This window comes from Linepithema humile, chromosome 6, assembly GCF_040581485.1.
Source record: "Linepithema humile isolate Giens D197 chromosome 6, Lhum_UNIL_v1.0, whole genome shotgun sequence".
Classification (NCBI taxonomy): domain Eukaryota; kingdom Metazoa; phylum Arthropoda; class Insecta; order Hymenoptera; family Formicidae; genus Linepithema; species Linepithema humile.
Genome location: NC_090133.1, coordinates 19,242,742 through 19,259,643, shown reverse-complemented (window position 1 = coordinate 19,259,643; position 16,902 = coordinate 19,242,742). Strand labels below are relative to the sequence as shown.

Here is a 16,902-nt window from a genome sequence, read left to right as displayed (position 1 = left end):
TTTATTCTACCACAAATTTTTATTTATTTCCGAAAACAGCAGGCCTATAAATAACGAATAAGTGTTATCTTATTTACATAAGTTGTTATAATTTTAACATTATACTATAATTGTTTACTCGAATCGCGTGTTTTGCTTCAGCAAAGCGAATATTTCATCCTGTCGGAGCAAACAGTAACAAGTGATAACATTGTGTTATTCTTGCTTCCTTTATGCATTTAACGATGCATTTAACTTACAATTAGCGGACTGATAAATATCATCTTATCAGTTTTATTACTCTTGTAATATTATCATCCTATCATTTATATATATATATATATATATATATATATATATATACAACATGACTGTCACTTGTATTCATCCTTATATTCTCGTGTTCGAGAAAGGACTGGAAATTTAGTATAAAGCAGCCATAAATTTAAACTGTAAACTCAAAATCAAGATTAACGAAATATCAAATAAAAATTTATTTATGGAAAAATTTATTGCTAAATTTACGTGTATTTATTGCCAAAGAATAGCAATTATGTGTGGCGCATTATTGATAGAAAAAATGCACTTTATCTGTCGCGTCACACAATATCACCTAAAATATCCATAATAAAGCAAACGTGTTGCCAACACTTTTACATAACATTGATTATAACATTATCCCGCAACTTTTTTATATAAATTTAAGTACCACCGAAGTACAGCCGCGATTCAGCTGTCCCATTGGTCGGTTTGCTAAGACAGCCGCGCGCACGAGTCAGGGAAGCAGTATCTTATGTTCCTACCTTAATCAAATCGATACTCGCTCGATTATTCGTTCCAATTCGTCTGAATTCGTCCGCCGTCTGTCAACCTTGTACGCCGGGATCGTGTCTCTGTGAGTCTGACGACTTATTTTGACAACACGCTCAGTATCTCGAAAAATTGCAGCGTCAGCGTGGCGAAGATAAACACAAACAAGAAATTAAAAACTCGTAAATATCAATAACGAAAACAAAAAAGTGAATTGAGAAGTGCTAATACCGTGCTCTTAGCGAGTGAGGATATTCTGCCTCCTTAAAAAGAGGCAGAAATCCAGAATAAGAACTTGAGTCTCGAAGCGTTCAGCTTGGCTGTTTCCAAGATGCGAGGAGATATAAAAATCGCTGCGCTGCTGATGATGCTGTTTGCAAAATCGACTCACGGAGATACGTTTTATAATATGTTGAATCGCGAGGATCCTTGCATCAGTTTGTGTGAGAAGACTCCTACTGGTTTTTCAAATGTACGCGTTAGCTCTGTGTCTTGTTGAATTTTACATTGCACTACGTATCCCACACTTATTTGTGCAACTGATAATTTTATTTTAGAACATGTACGTGAAGTCTTGCTGTCAGCGAGGCTGCAGGTTCTTCAATCTAGTCGACTTGCATTCCGGATTGGAGCTGAGCAGTTTGAATGGCACTAGGGATGCTTGTGAGGCTTGTACGTTAATCCATCGTTCTACTTCTTGAAAATATACACATTTTTTTGTGTTCATTTATAATGAAGTGCAAATGCATTCATATACTTAACAGGATTTGTATTCTTTCTATGTAAAACTATTTTTGCATTTGCTGTTGAAAATATTCAAACTGTTATGATACATTTTATAATACGTTTAATTGCTTTTGCAACAGCGTGCACCGAGGCGTACACAAACCTGCAAGATCGCTATGCCTGTAGCACCGGTTGTGATTTCATGGCTAAGCAGCGAGTTTCAGATCTATTGTCTCTGTTCTCAATTGCCATGTGCATGGAGGAAGGCATTGACTCCAATGTTCTGCTAATGTCGCCCGATATGCCAGATGATATATTAACCGATCCTGGATTACGCAAGGAGCTGTTTCCTGGTTGGTGGGATTCTGACGGCTTCAAATTGCCGCAGACTTATGTCAAAACTGTACCAATGGACGCTGGGGTGAGTTTAATGTTTCTTTAATTATCAATTACATTAATAGTACAACAATAATAATATATTTGTGATATTCACATATATGTGAAAAATATAAGCAGACTGTAGATTATGCTCTATCTTCTGACTATTCTGGTGAAACCGAACAAGTCGGATCAAACCTGGATTTCTCGGTCCACTGGGCGTTGAACTATCTTGCTAAGAAGCAGGTAAAGGTACCGTATTGGGGTATTATGATGCCCTGTTGGCTATTCGCTTCTTGTATAGGAGTGTCCTTGATGCTGACCATGATGTGGCTTTGTGCATTGAAAAACGTTGGCTCAATAGCACAGTCCCACAAACATGTGTTAATCGATGACACACCTATCTTGTCCAAAGTCGAAATGTATTCACCGGACGAAGCGCCGATGTATAAAGAGCCGCCACCTAAATACGATTAATCGCTCAGTTATTGAGGATTTTAACCAGCTTACAATGCTATTTAAATCATGATGATGAAGATTTAACGTGACTGTACCGCGTTTCAAAAGACTTAACATAATACAATGCAATGATACAGAGATATCAGTTACTGTGAATATTTTAAGTTTACATCGCAATCGCACGTTGAAAACTTAAATCGCATTTCACAGTAATGGCGTAGGGAAGTTAAACTGTTTCTTTCTTTTTTTATAAAGTAGTTGGTGATATTATATTTAAACATGTTTATTAAAATATATGTATATATACGAATCGTAAAATAATATATAAAACGACAGAAGAAGCTTTATTCGGCAATATAATATTTTCAAACATCGAGCTTTTCGAAGGGTTTATGTTAATAATTGCATTACTGACTGATCTGATAATTTTCGAAGTGTGTATATATCGAGAATGATGCTACTTTTAATATCAAAAAATTACGAAACTTTTTCGTCTTTTCTGAATGCAATTTGCATGATTTGATATGCGTATTTCTAAACCAATATAATTACCATACAACGAACAAGTTCAAATTTGCAAAAGAAATGGACGTAAAGTTTCCCGCTGACAATATGCAATCAAAATGTTTTATTTGATCCTTTTTATTGTTTCGCGACAAACCATCACTCAAGGATCGAAATGATGATAGTACAACACAAGTCATGGAGATAGCTAAAGGGTTTATACACGTCGTGATACATTAGTCAAATTTCAAATCTGTCTATAAAAAGTATTGTAAAGTATATAAATATTTTGTATTATATAAATATTCGTGTCTTTACCTCGTGGAAAAAAAAATCTGCGAAATTCTCTGTGTGGAAATTTTTCGATTTCGTGTTTCCGCTGGATAGATTAGAATTGCATTTGCAGATTTTTCGACAATGCATATTGTTTTTCCGCTTCCGGACACTCGTCCTGCAGCTTGGGCAATCGATATCTTGCATCTCGTACTTACACGAGAATTGCGGTAGCTGTCTTTTGAGGATTACGATATATATACAAATATAAATTACATCGGACATATATATTTTGATATATACACGCATTTCGCGCGAATCTTTTCAGAATTTTGATAAAACGTCATATCATATGTTAGTTAGAACTTGTTTATAGCGTATATAAGGCAATATATTATGAGGTATATGTATTAATAACGCACTTCCGCAACGTCAGCAATGCGCGATTCAAGTATTATTAGTCTTCAACCAAAGAAATATAGCATTACGATGCCGGCGCGCATTAGTTACATATTATTTGCTGTATTTGTTATAAAATTTTGGTTATTTCGTTGCGGCTCCGTTTACAGAGCATGAATTCACTGTTTATTCTCACACAGAAATTAGCTATTAATAACGAATTTTTATTATCTCTGTATAGGATAACGAAATATGTATAAGAATATGTTAAAAGTATACTTACGCAGCAATTTAGTGTCGCGACGCAGTCTTTTGAAAGTTTCAAATTAAATTTCGTGAAAATTTACATGTGATCTAGAAACATAATGTATATGTATCGTACAAAAGTAAACGTTCAAGTTCCTGTTTGCAAGACTTTTATATGTAATTCTTGAATTAAATCTTATTGTTATCGATATGTCGAATGTACCCCCGCGAGGGTAGAGAGTAAGATTTTACGTGTTTTCCTCTTTAAGCGTAATTTGTTGAAGGTAACTAGAGCATTCCTGCATATTCCGTATATATCTCGAGAAGATATATCTACGATTAGATGCTAGTCCCTGAAAATGTTATTATTATAATGTATTTATAGATATCAAAATATTTATTGCATAATAGAAAAGTACATGTAAAACCAAAGTATGTTTCTTAAGATAATAGTTATCTTACAATTACGTTCTACAAATCAATGTGTATTAACTCCTGTGTGTAAAACCTGGAAATAAAACCCAAGTTTGTTATGTGACGCAAAGTCATATAAAATCAGTCAGCGATTTCTCTCTTTCCGTTTCACATGTCCAATCGTTTTTCATTTCTGAACAAACAGCCTCTATAATTCTCAGTATAAACCTAGATTTAACATTAACAATGTAACAGTTTGCATAGAAAATATCTACTCCTTTTTTATAAAACACCGCGCATGAAAAAGGCGGAATGTATGTACATTAAGATATACACAATTGCGCGTGCAATATACATCAAAGAACCGATGACGATTCAGCTTGCGACTAATTGCCCGTTGAGATCTTTAAGCGATATATCTCGTGTATCTCGTATGTACAACATGGACAGTGTCTAGAAACAGAGTTATATCGCGATCTTAATCTATATGAAGGCTTAATTTGTACAATATATAACTTATACGATGTTGCGAAGATCGACTTCATGCAAGATATCGTCTACATTATTGCCAATAGAGCTCAATCGTCTTCACATGTACTTCAAAACTTTCAGAATATCTCGATCATGAAGGTCAGGAATAAATCAAATTCACTTTGCATGTTCAATAATAATAAAAGGTCATTATAAAAGGTAAATGTTCTTACAAGAAATCTATTGCCTTCATTCAAAATCTTTATTCCTAATAAACATTACATATTATAATGTATATAATACGTAATTAAGAATGAAGATTTTGAATGAAGGAAATAGATTTCTTGATAAGAATATCCACCTCTCATATTAAACAAGTAAAATTACTGAAAATGACAAATATATCTATCGATTAGAATGATTCTGAACTAGATCGCAACATTAATCTACAAAATTTAATTTGTAACGAATTGCAGTGAATTCAATTACAAATTAAATCTTTGCATAGTTCAAATCGTAATGTAAAGATCAATTTTCACGCGAAACATTGTCATTATTGCCAATACAGGGCTGGATCGTCCCTGCGGAATTGCAACTTTAAAACATGTCGATATATTTTCAAGGCAGGGCCTAATAATAAATTAAGTCCACACAGCACATCCTTTCGACTCATCATTAGAAGCGCATGGCCGTCTATTTCCTGTAACACAAAAATGTGAATCGGTATCGGTATCAATATATCGCAACACTGTGCGCGCATAGGGCAATTTTGCGTGCTTAATAAAATTAGTAAAATTACCTGCTGTCGAAAAACTTCGGCTTCTTTGGGGAACAATCTAGCAAAGTATTGATACACTTGCTCGGAGGTCCAATTTCTCGCGTCAGGAATATTCGGATCAATAGGACCTTTAGGACCGTCCTCCTCTATTTGATCCAAACCCCTGGTGGGAGAAACTTGTGGACTAAGAACCGGTGGTAGGATAGGTGCATTGGACGGGCTGTCCGGTCTGCTTACTCCATTGACTAAATTAGAGTTTTGACTATCGTTCGTCTTGCAATGCTGCTTTTGTGTACAATCGTTGCAGTACCATTTGGAATTCGTTTTTGATATCGTGACACGCGATGTATGACAGAAAAAGTGATAGGCCTCATCGCAGTTGAAGCAAGTTACTAATGGACCCTAAAAAGAAAAATTGATTAAATAAAAATTGAATTACATAAGATATCGTACAAAATGCATTGACAACATACAGCTTCAGAGGTTTCACAACACACTGTACACGTTTTACACCGCTCGCATTGCCAATTTGTATTGGCTTTCTGAATCATTTCTTCCGGACTGTAAATGCAACTCGGATGCGCTGTGAATATATGATGCCGATATAAATATTGATAAGAAAGATTAGTCGAGACAAACTGATTGGATTCAAATTGTTTACCTCGGACTGTGCAGTCTCTACAAGCCACAAGAGCTTCGTCTTTATCTTTGGCGCAAAGACTACACTGCCTATACGGACCATCTTTGACAGCTGCCTTGGCAGAATCTTGCGAGTCTTGCATTAGAGAATTTTTATTGTGACTACCCGGCTGTCTGCCACGTTTGCGTTTCACTAGATTGTTATCAGAAGGATCAAATACCTTCCTGGCTCTCTAAAAGAGAAAAACAAACAATTTAAGTCTACTTACTTTTGTATTGATTTCTCTTCTAAAAATTTTATATGAAAATTGTTACAGAAAAGAATTTATTTTAAAAGAATTATTGCCACAAAAAGTTGTTATCAATCGTCCACTTTTTCAGAGATGTTAAATTTGTCTCCAATTTTCAAAAATAGGATCATACACGTGCCGATAAATACATGAATTTTCTCATCTCCATCTTGAATGGAGCATCAAAATGTATTTACTTACAAATAAAATCACTATATGCCAACAAAATCCATTTAAAAATATTCACAGAACGCTTATCTTTTTATTGTATAAACAATGTCACAGAGAAATGTTTACACTACCTTTCTCCTGGCGCTACGAAATCCACCAGCGTTCACGTTGGACGGAGTCGGGGATGTGTTCGTTGATGAACTTCTGCCGGCGTCCTCGTCCTCACGATCTTCGCTTGACCGCCGGCCGGCCTCGTCGCGTTTCTCTTCTTTGCTCTGCTGATAATCATCAAATTTAAACTCAATGTCCATCCGATCATCCGTCCTCGCGAAGAGACGCTGCTTGCGCTCGGACTTGGCGGATCTTTTGAGGTTAGCCGTCGGCTTTTGAACGTCATTGCTCTTAGGCTCCTGCTTGACGGCGTCATTTCCGACATCGGACGTCGTCGTCTTCGGCACTGTTATCTGTTGGGGGTCACGCTCCTGTCCGTCACCGTTGCACACCACGTCGATGGACGGCGACGACGTGCCGCTGCCGTTCTTGTCGACGATTTCGTAACATTCCTCCTTTTTGATCTTGCAATCTTGCTGCTGTTCGAGTTTCGGGCTGTTGCTGGCCTGCCGCGACGACGACCGCGGCGTGTTCGATCCGGACGTGGTGTCAGTGAGGTTATCTGTCTCGTTGAACTCGTAGAGCTCGGCCGCCGCCGCGGACCCTTTCGTCGTCGTCGTCGTCATTAAACCGTTGGTACCGTTGCTGGTGGCGTTGCCATTGCGGACGGTGGTGCCGTTGCTCTTCGTCGCCGTCTCCTTACCGACGTTGCGCCGTTGCGCCGCTTTGCCGTTCTCCAGGGCGCAGGCGACGGAGGTGGTCGGCTGCGTGTCGCCGCCGCATCGCGACGATGTCGCGTCCGTCGTCGTCATGTCGGACGTCGCCACCAGCGAGTAATTGCCGTTGGACAGGCGCGCAAGATTGCCGCTCGCAACCTCCCGGCCAAGGAACTCCTCGACCACGCGACGCGACGTTGGGCTCGAGACGCCGTTGAGCAATTGCTCGATCAAACGGCCAGCCGGTACGCCCTGGTCTAAGTAATCAGGCTCCTCAACGACAAGCTCGGCGACCGCGCTCGACACCAAGCTCGAGTTCAGTTTCTCCTTGAGAAAGCCTTCCGGGCGATTTTTGAACAGCTGCAGGCGCGACCATTTCTTTGCATTACGATAACTCGTGTTACCCTTATAGTCAACCTGAATCACCTTCTCCACCTCGATCAACTGATGTAGATCGGCGATTGTGTCGCGCGCGTCCACCGAGAAGTTGCGCAGCAGATAATTACAGATGCGATCGGCGTCGGGGCGCGCTTTACGTCGACGCAGCTGATCGATCGCTTCTAGTATGTGTTCCTCGTGCGTGATCCGTGCCGTCGACGTCGTCGACGTCGCCGACGACGCCGCCGCCGCCGGCTGCACCGGGTGTCGTTGCATCTTCGTCATTCGTGCGCGGGATAGGATCCTCTTTTTTCTCTCTTTTTTTTGAGGTCCTCTTCTCTTCGCCGCGGCTCGCCCGCCGGCCGCCGCCGGCCGTTGCTGCACGGTATTACCGCTCCGCTGCCGGGGTTGGGGCTGACTGCGATGTTGCTGTTGACAATGCTCACCGGGGATCTCGTTCCTTCGAAAACCAAGCGGAGATTTATGACTTTCAGGAGAAATGCGAGATGCGCGATGACTATTCGCGATCGCGCGGTCCGCGCCTCTTCGTTTCGGCGTGAACGCGCGCGCTCCCGTTTTTCCCGACGTGCCCGTCGCGTGCCTGCGCGCCGGTGCGTCGCCACGCCGTCCCGTCTCGGTCCCGGTGCACCAATAACGCCGATACCAAATTTAAATTCCACGTCGTCACGCGTGTCGCGGAAAACCACGTAGCTGCGTATATTATTTTCAATATCCGAATGCGCTGCTCTCGTTCTGTTCGTCCGTCCGTCCGCCCGCGTCGCATCGAATCGCGCCTTCCTCTCACCGCGCGCGCGAGTGCCGTCGCAGATCTACTCTACTTTTCTCCGTCGCTCCGACGACGCGCTCTATCGAGCTCTCGCTCGCACCTACTGGCGTGCGATATCACCGCCGCGTGCTCTCGCGCGCCCGATAAATCCGATCCTCCGAACCTGACTTGCGACGCATGCACAAAGCGCGTTCCGTTGCGCGAACTGCAAAAGTCCCGAGAAATTCCGCCGAAACAAACACCGAACGTTGCGGATGATCGAAGGGATCGTCAGTCGATCGCAGAATTATGGCGTCTCCGAGAAACGCGCCAAATGTCACTTCGTACCGAAGCGACCCCTTTAATTAGACGCGCGCTAACTCTCTGATCTTCGGCCACTTACGACGAACGACGACGACGACGACGCATTGCGTTACGTCGTCGTGCCGATGATGATCGCTCCTATCTCTATCGGGTCCGTCTATCGAGAACACCGGACGACGCTCTTCCGAGAAGTTTTTAAATCTGATCCCGCGCGCGCTCTCTTATCGCACTCTCATCGCACACTACCGCGGACCGAGCGCGACAAAGTACGTACGCAGAGAGGAAAAAAAAAAAGAGGTTGCACCGCGCCGAAGGACACACACGCGCGCGCGTGATAATCTCTCTCTCGCCGGCGGCGCGGCGCGCCGCGCGGATCGAACATCGAACTGCGGGTGCCGCGAGATGCGCGTTTCACACCCTCCGCGCGCGTCCGCTCTCTCTCTCGGCGTCGCAATTCCGGGGAGAAAAACACGTCCGCGAAATCTAGCTCAAAGTTGTCGCGGAATTCCCGGCCGCGCCGCGCCTATACCGGGCCAATCGCGAGCGTCCGGTGCGGCCGTCCGCCCGATGACGGTCGTCGCGATCGGCCAATTCTCGCGCTCGTAAACAATGGCCAACGGGCCGCCGGTATATATGTATGTATATGTACGCGCCGCGCCGGGACGAAGTTTTGTCGCGCAACGATTCGCGAGAAGGGACTCGGAACTTGAGACATTTCACGCGCCGTCAAACCGCGAGAGAGATCCGGGCGTTTTTCCGCGCGTCCCAGGGAGGCACGCGCCCGCTTACCTACGGTGCCGAAAGCGCGTAATAAGTGCGCACCACCTTCTTCAGGTTCGCGGTCCGCACGGGCGCGTTAGCGAAAACGGATGAGCAAACGAGCGAGCGAAGCACCACGTGACGTAACGCGATTCCGCGCGATTGCGAGAAGCGAGACGATGATCGAGAGCGCGGCGCGGAAACAACTTCGGGGAAAACACCACCGGTCGTTCCGGAAGGAAGCACGCGCGCGAGAAAATGGCCACCCTAACCTCCAACGGACCTCGCACAGCCGTCGCGACTATGCGAATACCGCCGTGACGCACAGGCGACGGCGGACGCGCTCGACTCTCGCGAACACCGTTGTGTGTGTACGCGCGCGCCCTACGTCCATGCTGCCGTCTGCGCTTGTGTGCGTCGTGTGTCATGCGTTTCACACTGTGTACGTATGCCGGCACGGCTCACGCACTGATCTCGGTTCATCGTCGTGTTTTCCAAGCTCGCGATGCAGCGTTTATTGTCATCGAAGCAACGTTGTCGATATCGGCGGCAATATCGTGGGACGCCGTCACAATGTCACGTCCGTACGTGGCGCAGAGTATATATCGATAAGCGTCAATGTCGATCGCGCATTGAGACGCATGCACGCTCATCTCAGCGCGCGCGACAGCGTCGTGCGCCGTTTCGTCTGCGCTCTGTGTGCACCCGATCGCTACTGGGGGTCCCCGCGGCCAGATCGCGATCAATTGCGAATCGAAATACGCAGCAATGTTGATGAAACACGACAGATACGACTGTGAATCGGATCGCCGATAACGCGTTTCGCTCTTTCGCGACGCGCAGAGCAGCGCGATCGTTGCTCAAAACTTACCCAGTTACGGCAACATGTTGTTGTTCTCCCGGTCGACCTTCGCTCGTGATGTCTACATTTACAGACATTGTCATCTTCGGTTTTATACCACACGCGACACACTCGAACGGACGGTTTTAATGCTGAGAAAATAACGCGGCGACGTTCGTCGGCAGCGAGTAGCTTCTGGCGCGCCGGTAACTTCAACCGCTCCGACAACCGCAAGAAACGGCGCACATCTGAGCGGAATGATTTCCTGTGAGTGCTTGCAGACCCCGATGTGGCGCCGCGTTCGCGCAGTAGGCACGTTCGTCGATCGCTGCCGAATCGTTTCCGCGCGGTCCGACGTGCGCACGTTACCGGCCGTTACCAAATTTCGGAAAAAACAAACGCGTGTCCGAACGCCGGTCGCACTGAATGTGATATGGAGGGACCGCCAAGATGGCACGGAAGTTTTTGTCGGGTTTCTCGCTCAAGCCCGTACATAGATCATCTCGGAGCCAGGCGCCTTAAAGTCTGTTCACATAAATTTGCATAGCCGTGTCAAATTCATAATAAATTGTAACGCGTTGCATCTTCTCGTCGCAATGATAATGAATTGCAATGAAATCAAAATCAAACGAATTGATCTTTTAAATGAAATATATTGATTTTAATTTGCAATGTTCGCAAACGTAGTTTAAATTTACTTGCGCGCTCTGCTTTGCTTCGCAAATAAAAATTATATAAGTAAGCATGGAGAATAAATAAATACAAAGAAGAATAAGGGCCACTTTTTTCAACGTCGGTTAATGTTAACCGACGATTTCAATTTGTTAATAGAATTGCTAACATAAAGAATAAAATATGTTCGTTAAAAGTGACGAAAATCTTTTTCCTTTTTGATGACCATATTTCATTCATGTTAGCAATTCTATTAACAAAGAGAAATCGTCGGTTAACGTTAACCGATGTTGGAAAAAATGGCCCTAAGAAATGCACGAAACATGATTAATTGAACTTTAGAAAATATGGGGCACGGCACCTTTGCGATATTCCATGTCTTTATCATTTCTGAAGTGGGGCGCTATTATCTTTCGTTCCTAACCAAAACTCTTGTTTGACAGGTTCTCAGATCATAGTATTTTCCTACGCATGCGCAGCAGTATAAATTTTATCAGTTTCAGACCATTATCTTTTTACTCCATTTTAATCTCAGATTTAACATAAACGGATGTCAGTGAATTTTTCACACTGTATATGATAAAATAGAGTTTTTATTTTTAAATACTTTATAAGCATTACCAATTTGCATTATTCTGTTACCTTTTTCTGTTTCTAGAATTTATCAATAAGCATGCCACAGAACTGTAACATTTTAGAACAATTTTCAAAAAATTATTAGTATTATGATTTGATTCACATATTTTATATATATATATAATCTAAATCATATAATCATTTATATAATCTAAATAAAATTTGAACAAAAATAATTCTTGTGCATTTGCATTTGTTTGCATTCTAATGGCACATTTCGCGCAAATTTTAATAATTGCATATTTTATTATAAAATGTACAAATATATCACAAATATAAAAAATGAAAAAAAAACTGAATTCCTTATGACGATTGTTTAGATCTTCGCTCCGCTCTAAACGTAATTATTTTCCTTTTCAACGAACTCGCTGGTACTGTGCCGCCTAAGTCTGGAAATCTGCATATAACAAAAATATGAAATAAGTTAATTCAAGGCTGATTCATTTTATATGTTAGTTTTTATAATATAGTTTTTTAAATTTTTATAAAAAAAATTAAAAAACTTTTATAAACCTAATATATGTTTCTTTTATGTGTGCATGTTGCATGTATAGTATATGTGTATTCATTATACATTTAAGTATTGTATATATACGTACCAATTTATATGGCTTTACTTTCGTACTGTCTCTGTTACTTTCCTTGAAGGGACTCTGCTGTATCTTTTCGTCACTCTTTTTCTGACAGACAGGTGAGTATCGCTGGTAATCTGTCAAACTCCTGTTCAAACGTTTTGGAGATCGTTGATGGCTTACGCCGAATGACGAATTATGTTTCGGCGATGCGGAGTACCTCGGGATGCCTTGCTGACGATTCGGTGTCGTACATTTCTTTGGAGTTGGCAACTTGGATACTCTAAAATACACGAATCTCACGCATCATAATTGTGTACCGCGTTATTTTTCTCCTCCTCTACTTTGCTTTTGATAAATCGTAGCTTATCTTTTTAAGTTTGTTTCTTACCTCTTTGGGCTATCCTTCCGTTCATCACTGCTATTCGTGTTTGCATGCATAGTCACCGGTGAAATTTCGCAAGAAATATTACGTTTTTTATTAGTAGACATTATTTGCGCGCCCAGTGTCTTGCTATTGTGACCATCTGGTGTCGATGAAGCCACCGGTTTAGATTTCGTAGGCTTTTTAGGCATGTAATAATTATTGTCTATTGAATTCGGAGTGCTGCTGATTATTTTACTACGAGAAGTACTCTTGTTGACTTTGGGTGGAGTGCTTTGAGAAGACGATGTATGTCTCCCGATTGATGCTGTAGCATGATATAAATTAGTGAATTAGAAACTATTCATCAATTAATAATATATTAATTTAATTTTTTATATATAATGACATAATCATGACTCTTCAATTTTAAAATAAACTAGAAACTATCATTAGTAACCAAGAAAAAATGAAATTTTTAAAATCCTTTCAACAGATTAAGTACCTCTTTTCTTTTGCATGCTATCCACAGGATGCACCGCCTTCATAGGACCCTTTTTGTTGATTACTTCAGACTTTTTCTTTAGTTTGTTCTTAACGTCACTTATAGCAATAGATTTTTCCTTCTTGGTATCAAGCTGTGACACTTTCGCTAGAATATTATACATAATTCAATTTCGATTATCTGCATATGAAACGAGCAGTTATTAAATAACAATGCATGAAATATATCTAATATAATTTACCTTTTCTCACATTACATGCTTCTGAAATCGTGGTCTTTTTATTAACTGGATGACTGGGGTCGCTCGACAAACGCTTGCGGTCGTCCAATTCGGATGTATTCTTCTGTTTGCGTATTGGCATACCAGAGGTACTCTTGGACAGTGAATCAATTCCAGATGTACTTTTTCTATTTGTCTTTTCGAGCGACTATATAAAAAGTATAGTAATGTAATGAGAAACGTAAATAATTTAAATGATCGTAAAAAATAATAAAAATTTACTCACTTTAGACTTTGATTCTAATTGCAAGCTTCGCCTATGCGCTGTTTTTGTTGAATGTGATGTACGATCAGATTCCGAAGCTTTTACAGATGTTTGTTGAACATTGTGTATTTTGCGATCGGTTTGCACTTCACTTTCGATTTTACTACTATTTGATACGACATTTAACGCTTTTCCTATATTTTTCAATAACTGCATTGTTGTAACGTCCTCAGTCTGACCGCTCAACAATTTCCCAAGGCTCATCAGTAATTCTATTGCCAGCTTTTCATCCGTTTGATTATTTTCTTCCTCAGCACAACCTGTATTTTCTTTAGATGAATTTATATCGAGATCATTTTCACTATTATCTTTGCAAGATGAAGACTTAATTGATGAACTATTATCGCTGACAGTTGCAGTTTCCGATGTATTTCCAAATTTTTTATTTATGTCTAGCGGCAATTTTTCATTATTACACAGATTCTCATCGGATATTTTTTCATTTTTTTCCTCGTTTTTATCCGTGTTTGTCTTTTCAGATCTTTCGACATCTTCGGACAGGGTTTTTTGAGGACTTTGCAATTCATTAGATATATTGAGATACGTCATCAATAATTCTGTATTGTTTTTACAATTAACATTCAATGCTTTCTCCAGATTATTGAATAATTTATTCGCTTCTGGATTATCTTCCGTTTTAACGATTTTTTTGAGATCTGACAATAACGAAGTTACAATTGTTTGTTTTATATTAGAAGTAGAAAGTTCCGAGCTTGTTTCTTTCAGAGAATTCTCATCGATATTTACGAAAGACTGTTTTTTACTATTATTTTTACTATCTTCTATGCTTTTTTCTGGCGAAACTGGTAGTTCAATTAAATTATCCACTACAGGTTCATCCTCAAACGCCGGTAATAATTCTGACATCCACAAAGTATTATTTGAAATAAAGTCATCATTTGTACTAGCTGGTAAAGAAAAAAAGAAACAAGATAATGCAAAAAGTATTAAACCTCTTAAATTAACTATGTTATTTTTAAAATTGCATGTAATAAATATAAAAAATACTTACCGCTAGAATCGGTTTTTAATGCTAACTCCTCAAAAGTCCTTGCAAGCACTTTTGCCTCCTTTATTATCGATTTATGCGCTTTATCAGTATTCTGTAATCAATTTTTATTCCTTATCTTAATATGAGCTAACTTAAAAGAAAATTCTAAATTTAATTCTGTGAAATTTCTCCAAATATTTATTTATATTCAAATTTTGGATTGCTGAATGTAATGAAATTCAAACATTCTTAATAAAGTAATTTTATAAACAGCATGCAATGTAAAATAATAATAAAAATACTTACAGAATCTGAGGAACTAGTTGATATTGAGCTCTTATTACATTCTTTATTGATATTTTGTTCTGGGATAAATACATCGACATCTATCAATTTATCATTTGTAATTTGTCTGTTTTCCTCTTTCATGGAATTAGATTTATTTTCCGTTGCATTTGAGACATTGCTTGTTTCATTCATAACACATTTTAATTTATTCAGTTTTTCTGCTAGATCTGATAAGTCCCACTGTTTTATTTTTATTTCCTCAGAATTTTCAGTTGTATTAATTTTTTTCTGACTTGTCCTTCCCAACAAATCAGTATCCAGAAAAGCATGGTTCATAGTGTCATTTGACAACAATGACGATGAAATTGACGTAGAAGTCAATTTTGTTATAGATGAGACATTTGATAAAGAAGAAAAAGTAGACAGTTTACTCTCCACAAAAGCTCTGTCCAAACACGATGATGTATCACTTACTCTTTGCAAAATTTTCTGCCCATCTGTTAAAGATTTTGATCTCTTACTCAAACATACCAATTTTATCGGTGATCTTTCAACTTTGTGTGATAATGAATGTTGTAGATTCGGTGGCTTAAGATAAGCAGTTGAAGGAAAAATAAACTTTTTGAACAACGCATTTTCCGATGATATGTCACTATTCGCTTTAGAATTAAAACATGTATCTGATAATGTATCATCCATCGCAGATATATCTAAAAGTGATAATTCAAACAAGCTTGGACTGGTAGCAAATATTTCATGATTTTTCTCAGGGACGGATGCATTTTCTGTTACATTATTATCACAGATGACAGCTGTTGTCATATTGACACTTTCTTCATGTTCCTTTCTGTTTCCATTAAATGGACCCAGCTTGTTTTCCAATGAGGATGTATCCAATACATCTAAACTCTTGTTCATCATTTTCTGGTATCTTTTCTTACGTTTAGGTGTAAAATCATCCATAAATTCTACAGACTGTGCTTTCAGGTGCTCTGTATTTTTTCTGCTTTTGAACTTCATGGCTCGTTGAAGCATCATTTCAAAGGGATCGCCTTTTTTACTGATATACTCAGCGGTCTCATGCAATACTGTATCAAATGGATTGTTACCCAGATTCTCATGCTTCTCCGTCGCCGACGAGCTTGATTCGCTACTACATTCGTCATTTTTTGGCACTGGTATTAGAGGCGAGGCCAGTTTCGCCGAGTCTGACACTCCTCTTACGTCTGGACTGTTTAAATCTATCAAATCGCACATTTTGATTTGTTTCCTTCGTCGCCCGTTCGTTCAGGCTCTGCAATGTTTACAGTTTATCGTAAGGTCGGGCGTAAGAAATCAATGTATGTACTGATATACAAACTGTCAGAACCAACACTTAACGTGCGAATAACGTACCATTACGTGTCTTCGCAAGCCGTTTTTCTCGCGTTTGTACTCGATCAATAGCAGATCACCTCGTAGTTCACTGTACAATAGAACCTGCGAACATCACAATCTATATAAAGGACAATATTCTCTGTGATGCTAACGTATGTACATACGTGCTGATACGTGACGATGATCCGCGGCGGTTTACGGTTACGCGGCTTTTAAATTCACTCAAAGCGGAACTGTTGAACGCACTCTATCGAGCTGATTGAATATCAGCTGTGCCGGAAGAGGCACAGGTGTCAGCGGCAGTCACGTGTTTCCATAAAATGGCAGTCAGGTATTTAAAAATTCGCGGCATTCCGAGTTCGATTCTCTTGCCAAACTATGATTTTTTCAAAAACATCAAGATATTTATTCCAATTCTCGATATCTCTTGTCTAATTAGAATTTATTATAATTGTTTCTGAAAACAGTAATTACGTCAATTAAAACAAGATTCATGTTAATTATATCCTTTCTCTTAGTG

The 16,902-nt window shown here is 40.2% G+C and overlaps 3 protein-coding genes across 6 annotated transcripts; 1 reads left to right on the top strand and 2 right to left on the bottom strand.

Annotated features, from left to right (window-relative positions):
• Positions 1-804: 804 nt before the first annotated feature.
• LOC105678804 (uncharacterized) lies at positions 805-4,332 on the top strand. Its single transcript, XM_012378458.2, has 4 exons — positions 805-1,261; positions 1,347-1,461; positions 1,656-1,936; positions 2,032-4,332. Exons 1-4 carry the CDS (start codon positions 1,121-1,123, stop codon positions 2,368-2,370), a joined length of 876 nt encoding a protein of 291 aa, XP_012233881.1. The 5' UTR covers positions 805-1,120; the 3' UTR covers positions 2,371-4,332.
• Positions 4,153-10,873, bottom strand: Lint-O (L(3)mbt interactor in ovarian somatic cells). 2 transcript variants are annotated; one of them, XM_012378453.2, is made up of 6 exons: positions 10,463-10,873; positions 6,669-8,202; positions 6,099-6,309; positions 5,911-6,020; positions 5,459-5,839; positions 4,153-5,359 (listed from the first exon to the last, which is right to left on the bottom strand). In XM_012378453.2, the coding sequence occupies exons 1-6, from the start codon at positions 10,534-10,536 to the stop codon at positions 5,213-5,215; spliced, it is 2,457 nt and encodes an 818-aa protein (XP_012233876.1). In that variant the 5' UTR covers positions 10,537-10,873; the 3' UTR covers positions 4,153-5,212. The 2 variants fall into 2 exon arrangements, with proteins under 2 accessions (XP_012233876.1, XP_012233877.1); XM_012378454.2 differs by lacking the exon at positions 10,463-10,873 and adding an exon at positions 8,912-9,856.
• Positions 10,874-11,679: 806 nt separating this feature from the next.
• On the bottom strand, positions 11,680-16,675 carry LOC105678843 (serine-rich adhesin for platelets-like). Of its 3 annotated transcripts, none has more exons than XM_012378525.2 (10): positions 16,547-16,675; positions 16,401-16,484; positions 15,024-16,299; positions 14,739-14,829; positions 13,688-14,634; positions 13,423-13,609; positions 13,182-13,328; positions 12,704-13,004; positions 12,340-12,595; positions 11,680-12,137 (listed from the first exon to the last, which is right to left on the bottom strand). In XM_012378525.2, exons 3-10 carry the CDS (start codon positions 16,260-16,262, stop codon positions 12,075-12,077), a joined length of 3,231 nt encoding a protein of 1,076 aa, XP_012233948.1. In that variant the 5' UTR covers positions 16,263-16,299; positions 16,401-16,484; positions 16,547-16,675; the 3' UTR covers positions 11,680-12,074. The 3 variants fall into 3 exon arrangements, with proteins under 3 accessions (XP_012233948.1, XP_012233947.1, XP_067214282.1); XM_012378524.2 differs by having other exon boundaries at positions 16,401-16,500; positions 16,547-16,673; XM_067358181.1 differs by having other exon boundaries at positions 16,401-16,619.
• Positions 16,676-16,902: the final 227 nt, after the last annotated feature.

Coding starts and splice junctions, on each gene's coding strand:
- LOC105678804 (XM_012378458.2), top strand. CDS start 1,121: ATGCGAGGAGATATAAAAATCGCTGCGCTGCTGATGATGCTGTTTGCA. Junction 1,462..1,655: donor TAGGGATGCTTGTGAGGCTT/GTACGTTAATCC, acceptor CTTTTGCAACAG/CGTGCACCGAGGCGTACACA. Junction 1,937..2,031: donor CTGTACCAATGGACGCTGGG/GTGAGTTTAATG, acceptor AAATATAAGCAG/ACTGTAGATTATGCTCTATC.
- Lint-O (XM_012378453.2), bottom strand. CDS start 10,536: ATGACAATGTCTGTAAATGTAGACATCACGAGCGAAGGTCGACCGGGA. Junction 8,203..10,462: donor CAACATGTTGCCGTAACTGG/GTAAGTTTTGAG, acceptor TGGTTTTCGAAG/GAACGAGATCCCCGGTGAGC. Junction 6,021..6,098: donor TAGAGACTGCACAGTCCGAG/GTAAACAATTTG, acceptor ATATATTCACAG/CGCATCCGAGTTGCATTTAC.
- LOC105678843 (XM_012378525.2), bottom strand. CDS start 16,262: ATGTGCGATTTGATAGATTTAAACAGTCCAGACGTAAGAGGAGTGTCA. Junction 14,830..15,023: donor CAACTAGTTCCTCAGATTCT/GTAAGTATTTTT, acceptor AATTGATTACAG/AATACTGATAAAGCGCATAA. Junction 13,610..13,687: donor AATTAGAATCAAAGTCTAAA/GTGAGTAAATTT, acceptor CTTTTTATATAG/TCGCTCGAAAAGACAAATAG.